Raw genomic sequence first — 16,353 nt, 5'->3', positions numbered from 1 at the left:
GCGGCAGTGTGTCAAAGGGCAGGACACGCCCCACGGTCGCCTGGCAGCAGTGGCTGCTGCAAGCCACTCCCTTGGCTAATGTGTGCTGTGTCTGAGGCTGCCTTAGCCTTGGGAAACGCAGGCAGGAGGAGGGGAAAAAAGGCTGCTCAAGGGTCTCTTTATACTGCTGCAAGTCATTAATATGCAGACCTAATGAGACTTGAGAACTGCCAAGAATCCCCGGAGGTCCCTGCCCCTTGCGGGCCTTCACGCTAAGTGAACAGAGCATCTATTTAGTGTCTGGGAACCTGACAACAAACCAGATCTTGCCAGAAGTTTATATTTGAGTACAAAGTCCCTTTCATTTTTGGCCTATATATGGCATATGATTTATTGTTATCTTTAGAAAGCTGTACCTTTAGAATTGCTCATTCCTATTCTTTTCTCAGAGTTTCTAATGTAACAGTCAGCCTTTTAAAACTTTTAAAACAAAATGTTTAATATTTAAAAAGGAGTATCCACTGCGTGTTTCCTTGAATGCGTTTTATCCCTTTCCCACTCTCCCACTTCGTTTTCTTCTGTAGCACTCCAATCTCAATGAACATTTCAATTAGTTTAGTCCCTCAGACATAATGAGCCATAATAACCTAACAGAAGAAAGAGAAGCGAATAAACATCTACAAAAAGTGCTAAATTTGGAAGATGGATGGGAATATATTCTTATCCATGCCCCTTCCCAGTAGCTATTTTATTTCACAGGCACTCAGTGTTGCCATTTTGGTAATGTTTCTTCCAAATTATTTGAGATGCCAATGCATTAAAAGGAAATTTAAAATGCTAAATTGTGTTTTGGAAAATACTTTTAAAAAGCAAGGCAATTTATACTTTTCTTTATCAAAATGGCAACTTTTTTTTCCCTCTAAGTTCTTAAACATGTAAAAGGATTACAGAGTTAACAATCTATTTGTGTAGTTCATTAGCAGTTATGGGGCAGCCACAACTACTGGGCACAATAATAGCTGTTTTAGAATTGCAGTAACACACTCATATTAAGAAGTGATCGCACCTTTGTGTGCTGAGTTGCGATCAGATTTAATGTGTCTAATTTTATTGCAAGAATTATTTTGAAGTGTTTCCTTTTTAAGTATAAAACCTTAAATGAAGAGAATTAAAATGCATTTACTTAATCACTTTTCCGGTCCATACTGATGTTGTGTACGGTAAACCTCACCCCAAGTAGCTAGAATATTTCCCCAAAGTTAAGTCCATTCCAGGTAAATGAGTACATCTGTTTTATTTCCGTGTATAGCCGGATCTTAATGATCTTCCAATTTTGCAATATTTAGGAACTATTATTCATAGCACATCTATTTCCAAGTTTAGGATATGAAAAAAATTTCACACTAATAAGCAAATCTTGCTCAGCTCAATTTTAGGGGGAAAATTAGATTATGAAGGAAAAATAGCCCTGGAAAGATACAGGTTCTGAGTTCTCTTCTTTAGTTTGAACCTCATTCCCTCTTACATGATATACACTGTTTCCTTTAGTGCCTCACCTGTTTAAACCTCCTAACTTTTTCTGTATTCCCACTTTCTTCTTCTATGTTAGCATTACTTTGTATGTATTTATTTAGATATGCCTTCTATTTATTCTTCTATGAATAGTTTTCTTTTTTGTTCTCCCCCCAACACACACCCCCACTTGTTTTTCTCCTTTCTAAGCCATTTGCAGTCACCAATCTTGTTCATAGAAGGGCTTTAAACAGAGGCAGCTGCACAGAGCATCACATAAGCTTGTTCAGTTTTCCACTGCACCTGGCTCCATGTGTGAAATTCTTCGGCTTCACCACTGCTCCCGGGCACTTTCTTTCTATAGCCTTGTCAAGGTGCTTTCCGTTTTTTTCAGTGCACTATTGATGTATTGCTTAGATATGGCAGAAGTCCAAGGAGATGTGGTAAAGGCCTGCAAAAGCCATCACAAGAGGAAAAACTGATTAATCACAGCTTAAATAGCCAAAATAAAGTCAAAGTGGACTTAAAGGAAATATATTTTCAATTTTGTTTATTATACCCTTTGACTAAAAGATAAACTTTTGTTCTAATTTAGAATACTGGATACAACATTTTTCCTTGTATATTCTTAAACATTTTAATATTATTAGAGGTAGATCTAAGGGGATCTGTTTATTAGTAAGAAGTTTTTTTTCCATTTATTAAAGACATACAATGTACATACTAGCATTAATTATGAATCTATTTTTAATAATTGTAGCTTCTTAAAATATATATTGAAGAGCACCCTAATAAGCCATGATTCAGTTAATGTTACTTGTTATAGTTTACCTCAAAATTGTCAAATTTCTCTTCTTGTAAATTTTTCTTTCAGTTATAAAGGAACTTAGCTTCTCTAAATGTGTTTATTTCTTAATTAATTATTATGAGGTTTATACATGATGCATGGTCAAAGATTGGCTATAAATTAAAAAATAAAGTGATTTGCATTATCAGTATTTTCAAACAAGTAGATAAGGTATGTCATGAAATGTATTAAACCATTACACTACTACTGCAATATCAACAAGAGAATTCTTGTTTTATCATAAAATACAGATTTCCCTTTCCCAAGTCCAGCAAGAATTTAGATACTGGCAATTAGCTCTGGCTTTATGAATAAAGTGAATTTACGCCATTGTTTGCAAAGGTTATTCAGGTTTCTGGTGAAAATCTGAGCTACAATTTGATAATGCAAAGAGATTTATAATTGGAAAAATGTGTATGAAAATATTGGAGAAAAATGTATACATTTTGAAAAATGATAGATAGGGAGAAAATTTTGATGTGCATGTTTGATTTTTCTAAAAATCTTCCTGCAAAACATATTTTTCTAAAAGTTATAGCAATTTTTGTGGTTAGAGTTACTATCTCTTAGTTTTCCAGTGCTAAATGGTTAAAGGAAGACTGAAAATTTCCTCAAAAAACTGAGTGCTGATTTTCTTTAAAAGTAATTTATTATATTTTGAATAAAATAAACATTTTTTGTGAAGGCTTGATGCATGAGAAATAAATGTACATGTAATTTTATATTATTACATTAGTCAGAAAAGAGCACAAATTGAATACAATTATATTTTTGAAATCACAATTTGTTCTCAGTGGTAATATCACTGCCTCTGACTATAAGGGACAAGTTACTTGCCAGTTAAAGAAGATGTATTTTAAAATTTGTGTAAATATATCTTTGCATAACAGCCAGTCTATCACGTCAGCTGTCATGCCTTGTGGAACAGATTATTTCTAAGAAGTGAAAAAAAATAAATAACTAGGAGAAGAAATTGCAAGTAAAATATATATGTTGAAATGTTTCTTAGAAATTTTACCAAAACTTCAAGACTGAAGTTTGGTCTGTATTTTCCTGCTATACAAATTTCGCAGGTTCTGAAGTAAGGGCATTTGAATTAGAAAAAAAAGTCAGGTTAAACTTATTTTCTCTTGGGGCTTCAATTTGAGCCATTAAAAAATTCTAAGAGTGATGTAAAGGTATGCATTTTAATATGCCACATGTCCTATAATACCTGGCATTCTTATGCACCATGTAGTCATTTATCACAATAAAACCTAAATACACCTCTGCTTATTTGCTCATTAAAATAATATATTTTATGGGACTTGTGATAAGAGAAAATGATAAGATAATGTTAGTCTTTCAATGGCTTCCTAGGGTGAGGACCGATAATGGGAAAAATTTATTTGGTTCTCAAACTATATATCTAAAACACAAATTAAAAGTTCCATTTTCAACAAATGTTTCTGTTACTTATTTGAAATTTATTGAAGTACTATTTATGTTATTTTTAAAAAATTTTGTTTCAATATCTGATATTTTCCTGATGAGAAATAGATACGCTTGTTTTATCAGTAAAACTGGTGAAACATTCACATGCAATTTGTCCCACCTTGCCTGTCATTCTGGTTATATAAAACCATGTATTATTACTGTGGGAATTCCATTTTAAAAGAATTAGTTAATAAATTTATTAGGAACATTATTTACAACTTTTTTCCCATTAGGCAAGTAACATTGTTCTTCCAACAAAAAATTTTACCTTATTCCTCATTTTTCTTGTTAGGCCCATGATATATTTCTTGTACAGGTTCTCAACTCATGAGAACTTTATTACACTACCTAAATGAATTTTAACTAGCTTCTAATGGTTAAAAGAAGCAGAACCATACACGTTGAAAGAAGAGAATGTGCACAATTGTGTATAAGTTACCCATAAAAACAAGTTCTACTAATAATACCTTCTAACATAATCAAACAACATCTCAATAATAATGTTGAGAGACTAGTTTAATAACATTTTTCTGTGTGAAATTACCATATTCAAAATTATAAGAGCACTTGGTACAGGTGCTCAAAAATGCGAAAGATTGTTAATGGTCTCATGTGGTATACTTAAAATGATATTTATCAGTCATGTGAAGAAAAATTGTATTAATTCCAATTTTTGCATTTGTACCCATCGTTCTCAGGATCCAATAATACAATTTTCTCTTAATATTTAAATAATTCCATCAACTTCACATTTAATATAACTTGAATTTATTTTTAAACTAAATAATTACTTATAATAATTTTGCTCTGAACAGTAGTTTCGTTTATCAAAAAAGCCTCTTTATCTCCACCACACTATAAACAGGGAGCATTTATAGTACAGTGTGTCAAAATACAAATCTCTCTGGTTCTATGGCTTCTACCTACCTGGTACAGCACGGTATCAGGGGCATTCTCCTTTCCTTCCTCTTCTCCTTTCTACATATCTCCTTGCAGAAATAAAATAAAGAATGGAGCTTCTCTGGTGTCTAGAGAAACACTGACATGTTTCACACGCCGTTCTTATTCTGGTTCCTTATCCGAGCTTCAGCTCACGTTTACGTTCCTCAACAGTTCACTGATCAGTAATTTATTTCCAGGCTTATGCATGACAATTATCAATGGAATGTTATAATCGAAGTCAGACTTGGCATTATACGTAGTTTAATTTAAAATAAAAAAGTTATTATAAAGTGAGATTAAGATATGATAAAAAGCTTGGTGTTATGTCTTTAAACACAATTTACAGAACTGACACTTAATTCTAAAATACATGTGGATAATCTAGAGAGTTAATAATTTTGAAAAATTATTTTCTTTATTTTATATAAACAGATGTTAAGATTTACACACAACAAGTAAATTAGGATGTGACAGAATACCGTCAGCAATTTAAAAACTAAAACTTGTTCAAGAGCTCCAATCACTCACGATATTTATGAAGAAACAATTGTGTTCATTAAATACATATTACTCTGTTAGTTAAAAAAAATCCCTAGGCTTTCCAGACGAGGCAAGCATTGCAGTTTGTGTACAGATTAATTGTACTTTGGTTATTTCAAATTGATCCTATTTTAAAACATATTCAATAAATATGTTACTATGTTTAGAAAAACATTAAATGCGATTTTTGTTTATGTACTTGTTTTTCTGCATAGTGCTATTTATCAAAATGAATATCAGATAGTATTCTATAGTGCTCAAAAATTGTTATGCTTTCCCTAAGAAACTGAATAAGCTTTCTGGAGTAATAAATAGATAATATTTAATAGTCTTGTCAAACTATAGGAAACAATGAAACTTGAAGATGTCATTTGAAATTTTGGCATTCTAGGATTAGGAAGCAACACTTCTCTGTTGATTAGGACAAGTGTTTTCTGATGTAGAACAAGTAATAAGGTATTTGTCAATTGTATCTACAGCTGATTCACATGTACTCGGTTACCTTGGTTTCACTAATTACAATCATTTGCTCTTGATTTGTCTAAGGTGGTAAATGATAAGTGATTTATAGTAAAATGGGCTACCAGAGTGTCATTGAGAAATACCTTTTAGAAAGCCATTTTTAGGAACCTAAGAAAGTATACTCTTGGCCGCTCATGAAATCTTGTTTCATTCTTATTATACATTGGCTTATCAATATGTATGCCATATTTCTGTTGAATTTAACTTTCTGTCTCATGTCCAGATTTCATAATCTAAATATCATCATTAGTGTGTCACATATTTCTTCCAATTTTGTCCCTAAGAAAAAATTGTCAGGTGACATCATCTTTAGAGATTATGGATTATGAAGGCTTTCTACTTGGGTTTTTTCTCTGTTAAGAACTTCACTAGAGATTTTTTAAAATATTCATTCTTTTTCTACTCACCATTTCCTAGTTATTTAAATAATTTAGAGCCAACATTTTTTTCCCAATACTTTGAGTAGTTAAGAAACATCTATCTCAGAGGCCTCTGCCCAAAGTCTTACCCTTTACAAAAGAATACAGACAGATTTTTGGTTCCTGTCAGGTTAAGACAAGAAAGATATGATATCTTCACCCATTATTCTTTATACTGCCTGTAATCCTTCACTTCTAAGCAGCTGGTGATGTTGGTAGTTTCTCTTTTTTCTGCTTACAGGTATGGATCTCTTCTCCAACTGCACCGAGGAATGTAAAGCACTGGGCCACTCAGATCGGTGCTGGATGCCTTCTTTTGTCCCTTCTGATGGACGCCAGGCTGCCGATTATCGCAGCAATCTGCATGTTCCTGGCATGGACTCGGTTCCAGACACTGAGGTGTTTGAAACTCCAGAAGCCCAGCCTGGGGCAGAGCGGTCCTTCTCCACTTTCGGCAAAGAGAAGGCCCTTCACAGCACCCTGGAGAGGAAGGAGCTGGATGGACTGCTGTCTAATACACGAGCGCCTTACAAACCACCATATTTGAGTAAGTATTACATAAAAGCCTGTATCAAAGTGTTATCTTTGAGGGAATAAAGTTCAACACGCCATTCTTCTTAGTGAAAACAGAGTTCAGATTGTTTTCAAAAACAAGGGTAAAAGTGACTCTTGGGTACAGACAGCACTTTACTATGGAAAAATAAATATGCTTAACAGGAGGACGGGTTGTTAGGATGTGGTTGTTGACAACAATCAAACATAACTTTTGATGTTGTTGAAAACATTTTTCAAATGCTCTTCGTATTTCCTTTGATTATTGCTTTCTGGCTTATTTGATTTCCATGTGTTTTGAAGGGCTTAATAAGGTGGGAAAACATCTTTACACACTTGAGTCACTGAGAGATCTCATTTTCTTATCAATACCAACATTGTCACCTAATCATCCTTTTACCACAGTGACATTAAACACATTAGGCTAAATTTAGAAATCAATGCAGCCATCACTTTGGCCATTCAGCATGATTTAGTGATATGTTGGTATGGAGTCAAGTCTTTGATCAGAATTGGAGGAACTACCTGATGGAAACGTATCAATACAGCAATACCCTTCATTTACTTAAAATGATAGTTCTTCTAATATTGAGACATTGATCATTACACTCAGCTCTTGCAATATTAGGACCATATTCTCTAAATGGATTATTTTATACAACCACTGTGAAAAATAAAAATGCTTTGAGATCCTGCAGAATACTTCCTTTGAGGATCTTGGTAATGAAATTATCCCATTTATTATCTGCTACATAGGAACCTTTTCCTTTTAGTTAATGGATAAATACCACTGACAATTCAATATTTTAGTCAAACCACATAAACTAATATTTAATAAGGATAAAAATTATAACAACTCAATCAAAAGATGACTTTTATCTTATATAGCAAATCCAGTGTACATGATGTTTTCTTACTTTCATCTTCTAGTGCAAAAAAAATTGTGGAACCATAAGATAGAAACAAAAATGAGACAGATTGCAAATGTATCATTTCTTTTGTGATTTATGAAATGGGAACAAAAGAGAAAAATAAAGAGAGGAAAAAACTAGAAGAACATATATTTTAGTCCTTTTGAATGTGAATGTGAAGGCATGGGTTGAATGCATTGAGGCCATAACTTCTACTCTAGGCATTGATAATAAGAGTAGACAAGTGTCATAAGATTAAAGGAGTGGATGTACCGTTGCTTACATACATTGTGATGGCAACAATGATCATAATGTTTTATAAAGGATTGTGTTCAGCTTTTCAAATTATTTAGAAATACCATTACCCCAGCATGATATAGTATTTTAGCATTTCAGAACCAAATAATTGTGCTTCTCTATAAATTATTGATATTTGTTTTGCTTTATTTTTTAAAGTTTTATAACATACAAGAAGAGTACACATGCTTAAGGAAAGGAAAGTATTGAAATGTCTAACATAATAACTAAGATGTAATTTGGATGCTAAATCCTAAAGGTTAACTTACACCTCTACACACACTAGTGATTTAAAGTAGCCTAAAATCAAATTTTAATAAATGAGGACTATGATGCAGTCCTTGTCCTTCAAACTGAATTCTGGATTTTCAGTCTTATTTGTCATCAAAAACCAACCTTTTTCAAATTTTAAACAGTATGTTCTCACTATTGTTTCCCTTAAGTAAAAATATACTTTGTAGAGATACATTATCAATAATTTCAAGGCAAAAATTCAAAAAGCATATTACTCAGAGTAATTCAGATATGTATTTCAAAATAAATATAAATATCTTCTATTAGAATATATTAACTAGTAAGGCTACATTAAAATAGTGAAAAAATCAATTCTCCCTCTTTTGCTCTTAGTGAATACTAATCTTGATGAAATTTTCACTTACATTTAGAACTGAAATTTTAAACATCTACAAATGTCTTGTCTCCACTGACTAATTTTTAATCTTAAAGTCACAGTAACAATTTTTATTAGTAAACATATTAATGCTGCAGATATTTTAATGCAAATTTCTCGACGTCTTAAGAATCAAGTGTTTTTATTTAAAAAGCTGATTTTAGGGATTATGAAATATGTTAGCAGTTATGTGTGTTGCTAGAAATCAAAGAATGCATCTATGATTTTACCAAGAAAATTGATTCGTATGCATATTATCCAGATATGTACTAGAATAAATTGGTTTTTAAATATTCTGTTTTAGCCAGTTCACACTGCTCAAAATTTAGGGTTTGGGATGAAGTGTGACTTGCATGAAAAATAAGCAGAAATATAGCTATTTTTTTGTTTTTACTTATACTCTCCTTAGTTCTTCATATAACTTAAATCATGCGTGAATTTTTTAAGTTTCTAGTGTTTAATATCATCTTAGACACACAATTATCTTTAAAATTATGGCTTTGATTTAATAGGCATGGGCAATTGTATGGTTAATCTAATAGTACAAACTATAATCCAAATCTGCTCGTGACTATTTTGCCCCAAATTTGCATGGTAATAGTTGTTAATACTTGTATCATTTATTATCAGGAATGGAAATAGTCTCATCTTATAAATTGAAAAGCACGTCCCTTATGTAATTAAAGAAGATAAAAATTGACACTAATTACTTGCTTTTAATCAGAATGCTTAAATAATTATTGAGGTAGCAGTTTTTCTTTTGCTAAACTTGCGTTTAGTTTTTTAGTGAACATAATGTACATTTGCTGTTAAGAAAAGTAGCTGTATATTTAGTTACTTTTGTAAAGCTTTAAACAAGCTTAATGAGGCTACCACTGTCATTTATAAAGTGACAGAGAAATGGTCATATGCTTAATAAAACAAATGAGATCGTTGTCTAGACCCAAGAACTTTGCATTTCTATACCTCTGATTGCTAAAGTTAAATTGCAAGAAACCAACTCTTACACAAAAGTACCTGTATGCACATGTTAAAAAAATGTACTTTGTGTTTTTCAAAAAATGCCTAAATGCAGTCATATTTCCTTTTTTTAATATATAAGAAAAGATCCATGAAGAGTCTACATGATGCATTTAATGAAATGGAACTTATTTTTTTAATCAGAAGTAATTTTGAACACATCTATTAAGGCTTGCCTCATTAGTCATGAGCACTTCATGAACATATTTTCTCTTATTTTTGTTATAATGTTCTAGTTTGCTAATTCTCTGGTAAAGACCAAAGGGATGCACTGACAGATTGAGGAAATAAATTTAAATATGTAGAATGCGATTGTATATTCAAAACACAGTGTTCAGGTTTATCTTAAAATGTTAATGAATTTTAGCTTAGTTTTACCTTTAATTTTTTCAAGTAATAAAAAATACTAAAATATCATTTTAACTTTTAATAAAAATTCATTACTTTTTCAACACATTAAAATGAAACAAAAAAGTATTCTCTGGAGTTTGAAAAGAACGTTGCATTTTTATCATGAAAAATTCAAGAATTTGTTTAGCATTATAGACATCTTATTTAAAATAACTTAGTCTTTCAAAAGACACAATAAGTTATACATAAAACAGTCTGGTTAGTCTCAGCAAATAAAGAATATAAAAATGATTTAAGTTCAAGAGTATAATTGATAAAGGCAATGTTGTTAATATTATTTAGAAAGTCCAATAGTTAAAACAATATTTTTAATGTTATTTTTGTAATGTCACTTATGATTTTGGCTTCACATTTTGGATATCATCCTTTAAGATTTTTGTCAGTAAACAAGCATGTCTTTTAGTTCAAATCAGCCTAAACAATATGGTACTAAAGGTATAAGGATTTGTTATTTGAAAAGTTATTGATTTCTTGTCAACAAACGTAATCATTCCCTAAGAATTGAAGATAATCATACGATAAATAATCAATGAAATTTCATCTAAAGTATAGTTTCTTTCATTTGTATCACAAAATATACTTTCTTTCCTTTGTTTAAAAGGTCCTGCAATTGGGGCTCGCCTCATGGCCGAGTGGTTAAAGTTTTGCATGCTTTGCTTTGGTGGCCCAGGTGCCCGACTTCAGATCCCAGGCACAGATCCACTCCACTCATCAGCCATACTGTGGAGGCGTCCCACATACAAAAATAATAGAGGAATATTGGCACAGATGTTAGATCATACAATAATAAATTCTATTGAATAAAGTGAAATAAACTACAGTGACAATGCTTTTTAAATCCTAAATCCGTGACATTTTCTAGAATCATAAGACTGTAGGGTACCATCTATTGAAAAGTGTCACAGGTCCATCCTGCCTTTGTATCATACAACAGTTAGCCTAGTCCATATATGCCAAAAAATCACTCTAGCTGTCTTCTGACCTAACTTTATTTTTGCCTATTTTTGAGTTCTGTTGAAATTTCAGCCTAACTCACCCATATCATGACATAAGAAAAGATGTCAGAACTTGGAAACATTACATTTAACATATTGCTGACACTTCACCTGGACATCTTTTCAGTAAACTTCGTTTTGGGAAGATTCGTTTGAGCATCTATCTTGCTTCTGTGGAGCACTTCAAGTTTTTAGTTGCTTGAAATTGTAAAGCATGTTTGGTTTAGTCACTTCTCTTCCAATTCCAGAACAAATATAGAATTCAAAATAAAACGACTTTTGCTATGGTACTCATTACCCTCATATCACATATCCCTGCGGAGTGTATTCTCTGCGATTTGTATATTCCTCTAATGTCACAAACATAGCATCACTTTATCAAATACTAAAGTCCACAAGTAAGTATTTTTATACATAGCCTTTTAACATTTCTGTCTCTCAGGTCCATAGAGCACTAAATGAATGAACATCTTTTTCATGATTTTTTTCTTTTCTAGTCAATATGTTAATTTCTGCTTGCTTTTTCTCCAAAGTGTGCTCCTTTTTTTATAATATCTTATTTCTGAGATTTTTGTTTTCTCACTCTTCTTTATAAGGATACATCTAGGTTTGTGAACCTAACTAAATTTCTCACTTTTTTAGTTTATCTCTTTGTGACAAACCTCTGGTCTTTCTATTTTTTCACACCAGTCTTTCTATTTTTCCATTAAATTCTTTTATCCAAACACTAAGAATTGATATCTCATAATCAAAATAGTTGACTCACCTCAACTCTGTGAACAGGAAACAAATGATAACTCAGAATCAGAAAAAAACTCAATCCCATTTCATTTTCTCTCTATATTGACTGATAGAATTTAATGTTCACTGAATTTTATGATATTTTACTTCTTTGAAAAATGGTAACCTATTCACAATTCCTGTCAGTACTCCAGTTAACCAATGCAGCAGCGGACTGGAACTTCCCTATAACTAGATAAATGAGATAGTCTACCATCTCGTTTCTTCTACTTTACTTGCTGAGTGATGGTCGACTTCAACTAATATGATTTAAAGTGAAAGCTATAAAAATCCTTCTAAGGTGGAGATGTGAAACAGAAGAGTTCATTTTATATCTATACATCTGGCAATTTCTGTAGGCAATTTATTTTTTACTTATTCACAGATTAGTGCTTCTCTTTGACTTATCACGTCATTTAAAATTTGTGCCTTTGGTTGCATCGGAACTAGTTAATATCCAGTACTCTTTTGGCATATTTAGACTCATTACCCAGCAATGTATATTATCAGTGGTAAATAATTATGTGATGAAAAATGAATGAATGGATGAATCAGAGTTTTTAAAGTACCCAAGTTTTTCTTAATGCCATCACTATACTTTCATTTAAACACAGCTCTGCACACACAGTTTTTGATATCTCTAGGCAAACTTTCTTCTTTTCTTCCAATTATTTTGTGGGGCGGGATGAGGAAGATTGGCCCTGAGCCAGCATCTGTTGCCAATCTTCCTCTTTTTGCTTGAGGAAGATTGTTGCTGAGCTAAGATCTGTGCGAATCTTTCTTTATTTCATGTGGGATGCCGCCAAAGCATGGCTTGATGAGAGGTGCTAGGTCCACACCTGGGATCCGAACCCAGGAACCCCTGACCACGGAAGTGGAGCATGTGCAGTTAACCACTATGCCACCAGGCAGGCCCTATTCTTCCAAGATTTATAAATTGTTTTAAATTAGTTTTATTTCTCTCTAGCTAGTACCTACAAGTTTTTAGGAGAGGACGTAGATTTTGAATTCATTCCAAATATAGAAATGCTTCTAACCTAGTTGTTCTGTAAAATATGATGGAGTTCTTCAATACTTTGAGATTTTAAACTTCTCTTGACTTATTCTAAGAATTTATTTTATATCCTAAGGAGGAGTTAAATTTGTTTCATATTTCTTAACTCTTTTAGAACTTTAATTACTCCCCTTTCTTACTTGGTCTGCGAGATAATCATTCTTTTACATATTTTATCTACTAGCAGCTTTCATACTTTAGCTCTCATCTTCTTTTTTTTTTTATGAAGCTATAGATATATATTTTCTTTTGGTATAGTCAGTTATTTTTCTTATTTAATTCCCATTTAGGAGTCATTTTATTGCATGTTATTAATTACATGTTTGAGTTCATAGATATATAGTTAAATAAAATGTATATTTAAGAGTATATAGAGACGACACCTGATAGAAGTAATTTGTCTTTGTTCAACATTTTCCACTCCTTAGTATGTGAGTCCTCATCTATTATTTAAAGTAGTTTATTTTGTGCATACTTTGCATTTTATTGAGTTAACAGCATATTAATATTATTTCTATACCTCGCTTTATATTACAGATCATTTCCATCCTCTTTCTTATTTTGTACACTGGAAATAAATCCATATAAGCATTTGTCCATCATGTGGGCCTAACGAAGGAAGATTATCAATTAAGATATAAATAGAATTATTCAATGAAAAGAAATATCTACTTGGGAATTTTTTCTTGCCTCATCAAACTGAAGATTTATGGGTTGAAATTTACATTCACTAAGTTATAAAGTATTGTAAATAAGTCTGGAATATATAAATTCAATTGCTTATAAATATCATTAAACATTATTTAATACTCAATGTGCCAGACTTTTTTTGGTGAGTCTGCGTCCTCTGAAATCTTTTTAATAGGAATTAGACAGCATCACTTAGACAATATAGTTTGAAAACTGTTTTGGACTGTGAGGTTCATTGTTCAAGATTAAATAGTACTACTGAATCAAGACTAAACTCAGCATAATGTGAATCAATTTACTGTTTCCCAAAGTACAATAAAAATCTTGAAGTTTTATATTGAGGTCCAATAAGACTCCCTAATTATTGCATTAGTGGTTCCTAATCACCTACATCATTTGGATGGGGAGAGTGTAGAAGATTTGAAAAAATTGAACCCCAGAAATTACATATAAGAAGACACGGATAAAAACAAATTTCAAGGTAGAAATTTTGCAGGTAAAAATCAGTGTTTTATTTCTGATTCTAAATTGATACATTATGTGACATTATATTCATACATTATGCTTAGGCACATATCCATATTCTTCTCCCAGAGATACATTTCTTTTAACTGTAAGGATTCGAAAGATCATATATGAAATTTATTTTAATAAAATTTCTACAATCTGTACAATAGAGTGTTATTTAAATTAACAATGATAGCTTTTAAGTCATTGAGTTCAACAAGTAAGTATAAATATATTTTCTGTGTTTTATCTTTATGATTCCGTTTTATGGAACATTGGGCATATATACACCCCATATAAAAGTATTATATTTTGTTTAATTTAATTTTCAATTAAATTTATCAACTACCAGAGAAAGAAGAGACAGTGATTATGTTTAAGAGTAAAGTTATTTAATGACTGGCTACTTCATTCTCAGAAGCTGTTAACAGGACAACATGGTGCTTTTTGAGAAAGAAGATAAGTGATACAATCAATTTTAGTCTGTTCCTTTATTTTTTAAGGTACCGGTTGTACTTTTTGAAGACCAATTCACATTGCGTAATGTAATGAAATTAACCATGACACTCTAGAGGAAATAGAAGTCTTTATTATGAGGAAGACATTGTTCTTACTGCTTATAAAAATGTAATCAGTAGGACATTTTTCCTCTTTTAATGTTGGCATCAGCCAGAATTCTACGCTAGATTCCAATATTACCTGTGTTGGATATTTAATTGTATATATTATGCATTCTATAAAATCGATTTTAGTTTGTCATCAAGTGTTCTAAGTTTTATATATATCTGCCAATAACTATATTTCAGCTGAAAATTGGACAATTACTGCATTATTCCATATAAAGAATATATGCAAATATTTTTGTCAAAATTTTCAAATAAGTGTATTAAAAGAGAAAAAAGACCTGAGCCTAAAAGTAATAAGTAATACATAAATAAAATTGATATCAAATGTATATTTCCTGGGTTAAATTCTGAATCTCTCTGGATAAAGAAATAGCCAGGGTAGAGAAGTTCTCTCATACCTAACTAAACATTTAGTTGGCTTTTGTGTCAAAGTGCAACACATGGTAGAAACTTCTGAGTCAACAAGGGCAGCAGTACAGCAGTAGATCAAGTGTATATAATACGTTGTCTTGATGATGTACACCTGATGACGTATGCAAGATAGAATATTTCACATTTAGGTTTAATTGAAATGGTGGTAGAAATAGGTCCTTGGATGTGAGAGTTAATGTGATAGTTTGGCAGTTGCTGTCATTTTATACTTAGCAAATGTTTAGAAAACCTGGAGGCTGACCCATAAAATTAGTATAAAATTCTTGCACCATTTTTTTCACCATATTAGTAAACCTGATGTCAGAACTAATTGCCTTGCTAGTCACTAATATTGTGGACTTAAGGTTTATATGCCATAGAATTACTCATCAGACGATTGCATTGCAGGTCATGAAATCCAGATCTGTTTTTGTAGATATGTTTTGATTCCTGACTTAGTTTTTTTGATAAGAACAGTGGAAATAGAGAACAATATTATGTAGAACCCGTAGAGTTCTACTAAACTATATTTTTAAACGTTTATTAAATGATGGATAAATTCAGGCATATGCAAAAACAGAAAGAATAGTGCACTGAACTCTCCGTGTTCTTTGGCCTATTCTTGGCCAAATTTGTTCCATCCAAATGCCAACACATGCCCTCTGCTCAGATTTTTAAAGCAAATCCAGAGATCCTACTGTTTAATCCATTAATGTTTCAGGATATGTTTATTAACGATAAAGTAAGTATATTTTGGAGCCTGCCTGGTGGTGTAGTGGTTAAGTTCATGTGCTCTGCTTCAATGGCCTGGGGTTTGCAGGTTCAGATCCTGGGTGCAGACCTATACACCACTTATCTAGCCATACTGTGGCAGCATCCCACATACAAAATAGAGGAAGATTGGCAGAGATGTTAGCTCAGCAACAATCTTCCTCAAGCAAAAAGAGAAAGACTGGCAACAGATGTTAGCTCAGGGCAAATCTTCCTCACCACAAAAGAAGAAAGAAAGAAAGAAAGGAAGGAAGAAAGGAAGGAAGAAAGAAAGAAAGATGAAGCATATTTTTTAACATAATCGCAAGAATGGTGTTTCTCCTAAAAGAATTTCCCTATCATTTATTGTCTAGTTATTGTTCAAATTTCCATAATTTTCTCATAAATATTATTTACAATTCATTTGATTCATGATTAATTG

At 31.9% G+C, this 16,353-nt stretch overlaps 1 protein-coding gene across 3 annotated transcripts in view; it reads left to right on the top strand.

Annotated features, from left to right (window-relative positions):
- PCDH10 (protocadherin 10) overlaps positions 1-16,353 on the top strand; it is a 61,653-nt gene that overhangs the window by 6,999 nt on the left and 38,301 nt on the right. For 2 of the 3 annotated variants that reach the window (XM_023636548.2, XM_023636550.2), the window contains exon 4: positions 6,479-6,784. In XM_023636548.2, the coding sequence (XP_023492316.1) occupies positions 6,479-6,784 (306 nt within the window). Of the gene's footprint in view, positions 1-6,478; positions 6,785-13,464; positions 13,742-16,353 lie in introns of those variants that run through there. The other variant, XM_023636549.2, reaches the window with a different exon arrangement.

This window comes from Equus caballus, chromosome 2 (genome assembly GCF_041296265.1).
Source record: "Equus caballus isolate H_3958 breed thoroughbred chromosome 2, TB-T2T, whole genome shotgun sequence".
Lineage (NCBI taxonomy): Eukaryota > Metazoa > Chordata > Mammalia > Perissodactyla > Equidae > Equus > Equus caballus.
This window is presented reverse-complemented; position numbering and strand designations above follow the sequence as displayed.